This window comes from Natrix helvetica (genome assembly GCF_964273705.1).
Source record: "Natrix helvetica genome assembly, chromosome: 1".
In the NCBI taxonomy this organism is placed as follows: Eukaryota; Metazoa; Chordata; class Lepidosauria; order Squamata; family Natricidae; genus Natrix; species Natrix helvetica.
In genome coordinates this window covers 138,071,507-138,081,129 of record NC_138548.1, presented here as the reverse complement: position 1 = coordinate 138,081,129, position 9,623 = coordinate 138,071,507, and the positions used below count along the sequence as shown (strand labels likewise).

The 9,623-nt window shown below is 49.4% G+C and overlaps 1 protein-coding gene across 1 annotated transcript; it reads right to left on the bottom strand.

Annotated features, from left to right (window-relative positions):
* Window positions 1-1,200: 1,200 nt before the first annotated feature.
* EN1 (engrailed homeobox 1) lies at window positions 1,201-9,142 on the bottom strand. Its single transcript, XM_081946541.1, has 2 exons — window positions 7,787-9,142; window positions 1,201-2,566 (listed from the first exon to the last, which is right to left on the bottom strand). Exons 1-2 carry the CDS (start codon window positions 8,643-8,645, stop codon window positions 2,250-2,252), a joined length of 1,176 nt encoding a protein of 391 aa, XP_081802667.1. The 5' UTR covers window positions 8,646-9,142; the 3' UTR covers window positions 1,201-2,249.
* Between the last annotated feature and the right edge of the window lie 481 nt (window positions 9,143-9,623).

The window sequence follows — 9,623 nt, the reverse complement described above, 5'->3', positions numbered from 1 at the left end:
GCTGATTGCCTTTTGTGATGTTTCCCCAGTCCTACTAAAGATCGCACAGGTGACAGAGGGCATACAACGCAGGTGTTCTACCTGGAGCATGAAGTGCTCTGTACATTTCCGGAAGGAAGGAAGGAAGGAAGGAAGGAAGGAAGGAAGGAAGGAAGGAAACAATGGCCTTTGGTTTTTAAACGAAGCCTACATGCTTCTAAGACACTGAGCAATTTCAGGGAAGAGTCACTCCATTAATCCTGAACTCCCAGGATGGTGAGGTCTCCCAAGTAAATTAAACAGCATTTTTGTTCTAATCAGACCGGACTATTGGAGGACCAGGTTTTATTCACCGGAGCATTCACCCCCGCAAGTGAAAATGGAAGAAATAAAGAAAGGAATAAAAGATTCTAATAGTAATAGTTGTCCTCATCATCACTGCTGTGGCTGCTTCAAGAAGGCCAAGGAAGGAAAACAATCCCTCGCCACTCCATTCATTATGCTGTGCTGCTAAGCAACTGTCTGCAAAGTACTGATCATTCCCATTCTCTTGTTCACTCACCCACACACACCCACACACACACACTCACTCTCTCCTACACACCCACAGCCTCACACAGCCTCACACACACACACAAACACATACACGCACAGGTCTCTCCTCCTTCCTGGCCAAAGGGGACCTCGATAGAAATTCAATATGACCCCGAATACAAGGCAGGGAGCTCTCAGACAAATTTTCTTTCTAACCCATCCTAGAACTGGAAAGAGCCACAAAATATGTGTCATTATTAGTGACACACATGCACACAAGCACATTAGTGACGCGCGCGCGCACACACACGCACACACACGCAGGTTTTCATACAGGATTGCAACCCCTGAGACCTGTAAATCCAATTCTTGACCTCAACTGGGGGTTCTTCCAAATTGTACATAAAGTTAGACCTGGCCAGTTCGAGTTCCACTGAAAACAAATGAATGTAGGCTTACGAATCCTGACGAGGGCGAGGAGGAGCAGGACTTGGGGCTGAGGAGTTGGCCCCGGTCCTGCGCACATTGGGAGGGGGCACGGGGTGGTGGTGGTGGTGGGGAGCAAGTTCAAAAAAAATCTCAGTAAGATTTAGTTCCAAACCTCTTTCCGAAGAAGCAAACTAGTCGCCTATTAGCATGTTCGGTTTAATTGGCTTTCCCCAGAAGGAAAAGGAGGGGGAGAGATGAGAGCGAATAAAGCAAAGAAAACAAGAGTTTTAATGAAATATTGATTGCCTCTTTTTAAAAGAAGAAATATTTACCAAGTAGACCGAGAGGTAAAAATATATATGTATATAGAATAAGCAGTGTAGGGTGTTTCCATGTATGTGTTCTATTCTATATATATATAAGTGGGGAGGGCTGGGGGAAGAGAAAGGATTACAGAACCGACGTACATCCTGAACACAATCTACGTTTTATTTCAGACTACAGAAAAAAATCTTTGGCTTGCAGCAAGGGTTCAGTCTGGCAGTCTGTGGGGGTCACCGGTGTTCCTCGGGGAGGGACGCGCACACACACAAACTCAAGATCGGCCGAGGCACACACGAGAACGCGGGGAAGGGAGGCAGAAAAACAATCGGGAGGGGGCAGAGGAAGAGGAGCCAGACAAACACTTCAAAACTAAGATGCTGACAGGACTAGAGGCTGCGGGGAAGAAGGGAGATTAATAATGAAGGAAACACATAAGAAAAATAAAGGCCCAACAGCTTTGGGGAGACGCGAGAGGGGAGACGCTCAGTGGCTGAGCGAAAAGGGGGAAAATAATTCTTTTTAAAAAAAAACTACACTTTTTTTTCCATAATTGATTTTCTTACCTGAAATTAAATATATACAAGATCATACGATGTTTGGCTATATAGACTTTTTTTTAAAAGTGTTCGGAATTTAATGTTGGAATCCTCAAAACTGCGGATAATAAAACCATAAAATTTTGATTCGTTTTCTTGAAAACAGAACCCGTCGTCCGAGTCCCCGCGCCGGCCTTCCTCAGTCCTGGCCGGGTTTTGTTTTCGCTTAGCTTCGCCCAAGCGGAGTTTCTTTGTCTTCCCTGCCACTCAGGTTCGTAATAATAATAATAATAATAATATTTTAATAATAATAATAATTATAATAATTATAATAATAATAATCTTAGGAAGAATGAAAACGAACGAAACGAAAAGGAGCCAACGGGGGGGGGGGCGGAGGGGACGGGAGGTGGACAGTCCGCGGGGGACAGCTGGGTCGGTCCGGCCTCACTCGCTGTCCTCTTTGTCCTGCACGGTGGTGGTGGAATGATTGTACAGTCCTTGGGCCATGAGGTGAAGGGCCAGGCCGTTCTTGATGCCGGTGGCTTTCTTGATCTTGGCCCGCTTGTTCTGGAACCAGATCTTGATCTGGGACTCGTTGAGGCTCAGCTCCTGAGCCAACGTCTGCCGCCGCTGCTCGGTGATGTAGCGGTTGGCCTGGAACTCCGCCTTGAGTCTCTGCAGCTGCTCGGCGGTGAAGGCCGTGCGCGGCCGCTTGTCCTCCTTCTCGTTCTTCTTCTTCTTCAGCTTCCTCGTTCGGGGACCTACAGCGGGGGAGGAGGAGGAGGTCGGAGGGAAGGAGGGAGGGAGGGAAGGGGGAAAAGACAGGCACGCACACGAAAGGGAAGCCGGGGATGGGGCAGGAGAGCCGGGAAGGACACAACGGAGCTGGGTCAGAAACAGGCCAGAAAAAAAACCACCAAAGGCGTCCGAGCGCACCCGAGGGCGGGTTTGGGCCAGGGGTCGCTCCCAGGAGGATCGGGGGCTGGTGGAAAAGAAGCAACGCATCCCTTCGTAAAGGGACAGCTGGCAACCCCTAAACAGGGCCGCGGGGGGGGGGCGAGGGCCGACTGTTTCCCCTTTCAATTCTTCCTCTCTCCCCCTCCCACTGCTGATCTTGGAAAGCTGCGGCTCTCCCCCCCCCCCTCCTTCCCCGCCGCCGTCCTCCACCGCTACCGCTGCTCGAAAACGGCCTGCCTTCGCCCTCTGCTCCCTTCTCCCCCTAAACTAATCAAGGTACCTCAACAACACACACACAGGCACCGCCAAAGCCGGAGGTGCTTCTAAAGAGAAAGAGCGAGCAGGGAAAAGGCCAGCAGAGAAAGAAAGGACAAAGAAAAGGCTTAAACCGGAGGATATTTTGGCCGGGGAAATGCAGCGGCCATGCCAGACTTTTTTTCCCGGCTGGCCTAATTCAGGGGTCTCTAAAACGCCTGTGGTCTGATCGCCTCGCATCGCTCTTTCGGGGGCTGAAGAGAGCCAGAGACCTGATGCGCGGATGAAGACCTGAAACAACCTTACATTTCCCTGAAATTGCTTGGACAAGGCGCATGTAGGCCGCGTTTGCATCGGACGGTCGGGCTTTCCCTTCACCACCTCCAAGTCTCCTCTTTAAAAGCCACGATATGAAACTGATTAGAGAAGAGGGGGGGAGAGAAAGGGGGCGACCCCACCGATTGATTCGTTGCACCGTTAAAATCATTCGCAACAGAGGGAAGAAAGCGAAAAACAGTCCTGGAAAAGAGGTTGCGTTGCAGACGGCATTTTCTCTCTGGTACGGCTCCCATTCGGAAGGGATTCCGAGGTGTCTCCCACCCACCCACCTCAACACCTCCCCCCCCCAAGACCTCTGATCAGATAAGCAGCCCTTCCAGAATTTCAAGAGTTAAAATGAAACGCGGGGGGGGGAAGCTTCGACGTCATCCCTCTTTTCGGCAGAGGAGAATAATAATAATAATAATAATAATAATAATAATAATAATAATAATAATAATAATAATAATAATAATAATAATAATAATAATAATAATAATAATAATAATAATAATAATAATAAGAAGAAGAAGAAGAAGAAGAAGAAGAAGAAGAAGAAGAAGAAGAAGAAGAAGAAGAAGAAGAAGAAGAAGAAGAAGAAGAAGAAGAAGAAGAAGAAGAAGAAGAAGAAGAAGAAGAAGAAGAAGAAGAAGAAGAAGAAGAAGAAATAATTGAAATTCAACTATTATGGCACAAACCAGCAGTGGTAATTCCAGTGGTAATCGGCACACTGGGTGCTATTCCAAAAGCACTGGAATTACATTTAAAACAGTTAAAACTTGACAAAATCACCATCAGTCAAATGCAAAAAGCTGCACTGCTTGGATCTGCACGTATATTACGAAAATATGTTACGACGTCCTAGGCCTCTGGGTGGGGCCCGACTACTAATCAATGCCAAATCCAGCGAAACAACTGGCCGGTGTGATACAATATAATAATAATAATAATAATAATAATAATAATAATAATAATAATAATAATAATAATAATAATAATAATAATAATAATAATAATAATAATAATAATAATAATAATAATAATAATGCCAGGTTTGAACATTGCAAGGCGGCTCGAAATGAATGCTTGAGGAAGTCCCAAATTTAATTCGGCAAGAACTTGGATAAAGCGATATTTTTTTGGGGTAGTAGGAGAAGTAGAAGAAAAGAAATGAAGAGAAAAGCTACCCAAGTAGGGATCGATAACAACCGTTGCCCCTCAAGTGCCTGCCTGAAAAGAGAAGCCACCTCTTTTGGGATTAGGAATCTGTTTGACCCAGAGGGGGAGAACAAACATTATCTTCCCACAGGAAGTCCATCAAAGCAGGCAAGAAAATGTTGCCGCCCTTTTCAAAGTTAGGAATTGAATTTCCAACAGAGAAGATGGAGACAAAGCAATCCTGATGGAGAACCCCAGTTCTACTTCAGTTCTTCCCCATCACCCACGGTCTCATTCTAAGCATTTCTCTGAGTTCTGCTGGGGGTTTCTCCTCAATACCCACCCACCCCACCCCCAAATTGTATCTACACAGGAATACATTGAAACTGCACCAAACCGGGGAAACTTACATATACACATGGGCGCCACTCCGCGCTGTGGGTATATTTTTACCTACAAGAATAAAAGGCTGGAAAAATAGGGGAAGGGACGGGGTCGGTTTTTTTTTTTTTTTGCAGCAGATTTGGTAAATAATCTGAGATTTTTTTTCTATTTTAAAATTCCACTTGGAAGTTACTCTTTTCCTGAAAGTTAGTTTCTTTTCAACAAACGGAGACCTGGAGTCAGGCAGTCCTTCTGCCTATAAAAGAATGAAAATAGAATCCAAACCCATCTATGTGGATCCCCAATAGAAGAGCAAACTGGTCTATATTTCCGTCCTCATTCTATTCTAACCGCCTCCCCATAGTTATGTAGGGAACTTGAAATTTTTATTCAAGAAAAGGCGGTCATTTGAAATATGTTGGTTTAGTTGTTAAACTAAACTAAAGGCAAGAGGGCATAAAATAATTTCCAAAACCTTTATTTTGCTTCGCTGGAGGAAAAAAATAACTAAAAACTGTTTAGACATTTTTTTAAAAAAAAAATTAAACGCGTTAAAGCACTTTCTTTATCTATTATTCCCCCAAATCGTAAAAAATATTGTAAGGAGATTCCTTTTTTAAAAAAGGGAAAAAAATATTTCCTTTGCGCGCGCGCGTGTATGTGTGTTTGAGGCGAAGATCTTTTATAGCATAAAAGGGAAATTCATTGCTCTTCGATTTCCTTCAAGTGAGATTTTTTCTCTCTCTCAAGGTTCGAAGAAAAAGTCCCAGATGGAAACTCTCCAAGATGTTGTAGGCCTCAAAGTTACAACTCTCTTATTTCGAGCTTGGCTGGATAAAAAGGTAACGCTGATGTACGTAGGGGTATAATCTCCAGAAGGCAAAATCCAGATGTTTTCCCTTTTCTCTTAAATTCCCTTAAATTAAAAATAAATCCCAAGAATAACTGCAGATTTCAGATCGATTTTTTTTTTCAGAGAACTGCCCTCCCCGCCTTCAAACACACGCCCAAAGCTGCTGGGCATATTGTGTTGGACTAATTCGTGAAAGTCGAGGGTCAGAGCCTGCCCATTTGACCTGGAAAACAAGCCTCTGTCCCTCATTCGGGCTGGTATCTAAAGAGGGCAGCTGTGGGACTCAAACAGACACCTGCTTAGAGCACACCGCCTTCGCCTCCTCAGGGGGGGGGGAGATAAATGTTGAAAAATGTAATCCTCGCCCCCCAAACCTCTCCAAGAAGTCAAGTATTGTCAACAGGTTGGCCTAACTGCTTGAGCGAAGGAGGCCCTCTGCCCTCCGAGGCCAACGTCTTTTAAAATGCAGAGCCCGATCTTGGCCAGGGCAGAGGCGACTGGGAGAGGCTGGGCGAGGAGGGCTAAAATCCTGGGGCCTGGGCGCGGTAGCCCTGACAGCTCAATCACTCAATCAACTCGTTTAAGTCAATCACAGTGGCTTTTCTGCGTTTCCAAGGCGAGGGAGGTGTCAATAGCCGCGCGGTCGCGATGGCTGAAGCTCATAGCGGCGGATTGATCAATGGCCTGCGGAAAGGAGTTTGGTGGGAAACGCCGAGGGAAGCCGCCGCTAGAAGTTTTTTCCCCCTGGTCTTGGCTTGGTTCTTCCTCCCTTGCTCTCGGAAGGAAATCGGGGAAATATATCTCTCTCTGTGTCTCTCTGTCTCTCTGTCTCTCTCTCTCTCTCTCTCTCTGCACCCGCCAGCCTTTTAGTTCGGGGAACCCCGAGAACAAATGAGGTGCCATTCCTACAGCTGGCGGAAGAAGGTAGCCAAGCAACATTAAAGGACCAATTGTGGGGGTTACATCTACGAAGAAAAGACCCAGAAGCCAAGGCCTGGGGCCTGAATTTTGGTCTCCGCCGCGCGAGGCCTTCCTTGCACCGAACATTCCCTCTCCCCTTTTTCCTTCGCCCCCCCCCCCGCACGCCCGCACAACCTTCTGCTCTTCTATTCTTTCGGCCCTTACCGCCTGCCTCGACCTTCCAAACCCCCAAAAGTGCAGGTGTCTCATACAACCCACCGTTTCGCACCAGCTCCAAAACTAATGGCGACCGTCGTCCCCCTGCGTAAGAAAGAATTCGTCGGCCAACGCGCCCCATGAATTCTACCAGCCCGGACTTGGATCTCCAAAATTGAAAACCTCCCCATGTACTTTACGCATCCATAACTATAAAACCAAGGAAAGAGGTTTATTTGCTCAAGCCTTTTCTTGCTGAAAGAGTCACTACTACTACTACTACTAATAATAATAATAATAATAACCAGGGTGCAGGGAATGGCCTCTCAAAAGGTACGCTTTTGCCAGTCCGATTCTAAACGCCGAAGGGTCGCCTTGAGGCCGCTGTTCTTAAGGGGAAGGGCTTCTCCGTTCTAGAGAATAAAGGATCTTAAAACTGAGGTTGGGGGGGGGGGCTCGGGGGTCAAGATGATCTAGAAGATAAACAACCAACCCACCACCTCTTTCCCCCCCTCCTCCCCACTCTCTGCCCGCCTCCCCGGCGGCTGGACTTCCAAAGAATTGCTCGGAGAACCGATCTTCGCTCAGTTTCTTTGGAAACAACCCAACTTTCAGGCAAAGCGCGGGCAAAGCGGAGCTCCTAACCCAGCCAGGGGAGTCAGCGGAGTCCCTTGAGCGGGACAACCTTGGGACAGGGACCCCAAGCCTGCTGGGTCCCGCAGCAAGACCCCGCCCCCCGGCCCCAGATTTGGATCCCGAGGCGGAAGAGGGACAGGAAGGTCACAGGCTGATCATTCGAGTCGGGGGTGGAAGGGGGAGGGAGTGGAGAGCAAAGGGAGCTGGCATGCTAAGCCGAACCAACAACCACCGGAGAGGGGAGAGAGAGAGAGAGGGAAGGAACGAAGGAAAGTGGGGGTTGGGTTCTCGAGCGTATTCTTACCCGAGGACGGTCTGTCTGAATACCTAGTGCAGTAAACCCAGGCCGGCCAAACCAGCGGCTGTTGACCCTCGCCGGAGGCCCCCACTCCTCCATTCCCGGAGCCCACGAGGAGGATGGCAGGGTTGGCGTGCTCCCCGTACTTCGCCGGGTTAGTTCCACTCCCTTCCGAGCAGGAGGAGGAGGAGGAGGAAGAGGAGGAGGAGGTGGAAGAGGTGGAGGAGGTGGAGGAGGAGGTAGTGGAGGGGGGCTTGGCCGTCCCTACCGCTGCTGCCGCGGCGGGGCTCACTTTGGAGGCCGTGGAGGAGCTGTCGGGGTTCCCGGGCGAGTCGGCGCTAAGGAGAGTGGAGGCCGGGTGAAGGGGCCTGCCGAGCAGTGGGCTGACATTTTCTCTACCTGAGCTGGCCGCGCGATCTAGGTCTCTGTCCCGGCCGCTGCCGCCGCCGCCGCTGCCTCCCCCTCCTCCCCCTCCTCCCCCTCCTCCGGACGCCGCAGGGCCGCCGGACAGGATCAAGAGGTGCTCTTTCTTGCAGCCAAAGTCCGGCCTCAGGATGTTGTCGATGAAAAAGTTGGTGGTGCGATGCTGCGGCGGCGGCGGCGGTGGCGGCGGCGGCCTCGGCTGCTGCTGCTGCTGGGGGGGCGGAGGCGCCTGGTGCTGGTGCTGGTGTTGATGGTGGCCGTGGTGGTGATGGTGGTGCGGGTGAAGGGGCAGAGGCACGAGGCAAGGCGCGGCGGGAGACAAGGGAGCGTGGCCGCTGGGCGACACCGGGACACTCTCGCCATCGCTCCCGCTGTCGCTGCTCCCGCTGACTGGAGTCGGAGCCGAGTCGCGCTGGCTTTTAGCCTCCGCCTGCTCTTCCATAGTCGGTCGCCAGCTCCGGAGATCGCCGTCTTCTCTTTGCCCCCCACCGCTTTCCGGACTCCCCCACCTCGCCAGTCCAGGAGGTGGAGGGATTCTGAGTCTGAGAATGTTGTTAGAGGAAAGGGGGTTGAAGGGGGGAAACGCACAATAAAATCCACTTGTTGGTTTTAGAGCGGGAATCTAGTAGAGAGAGATATCCAAAGACTCGGGCATTTGGACGGGTTCGCTTTTTTTGCAGTTATCTTATATTTCCAGTCTCAGCCTCTCTCTCCCTCTCCCTCTTTCATTCCCCCTCCCCTTCTCGGAAAGGAGAGAGGGAGAGAGAGATCAAAACAAAACCAGCCCCCCAAACTCCGCCCCTTCCCCCGAAGTCCTCACAGTCTACCCATCTTCCTCCAAATGGCGCAGCGTTGGGGTACCCCAAGTGTCAAGAGTCAGCTTTGCCCATGAATCGGTTCTCGGCAGGATGCTTTATTCGCTCACTCGCACGTGCATCTTTTTCTCCCACCTTTCTTCCCCTCTTTTCCTCCAAGTTCCTTTTTTTAAAACAAAAAGAAAAAAGAAAGAAAAAAGAAAAGAAAGAAAAAGGAAAAGGGGAAGAAAAAAAAGCAAAATCTCTGACAGCTCCGATCTTGCAACAAACTCTCCCTAAAAAATCTCCCAACCACACTTTTTTTCATTCCAACCGGAAGCACGTGAGGATGGCCCGCACGTGGAAAGAGCCAATGAGCTGCTCCACAATTCTGTGACGCCCCTGACGTCGGCCAATGGGCTGCGTTCGAACTTTGCAGATACATTATCCAAGGGGCAGGCTAATTCAAAGGGAGCGAGAGATTTACGCGTTGCTTGGCGCATCCTCTCCTAGACCGCGCTTCTCGTTCCTGTGTCGCTCCGGCCGAGGATTGTTTTCAGCCAGCCATAACTCTCAGAAACCAAATAGGAAATAAACGCTACCGAAAACTTTTTCCGACTTCCATT

Coding starts and splice junctions, on each gene's coding strand:
- EN1 (XM_081946541.1), bottom strand. CDS start 8,645: ATGGAAGAGCAGGCGGAGGCTAAAAGCCAGCGCGACTCGGCTCCGACT. Junction 2,567..7,786: donor TTCAGACAGACCGTCCTCGG/GTAAGAATACGC, acceptor CCCCCGCTGTAG/GTCCCCGAACGAGGAAGCTG.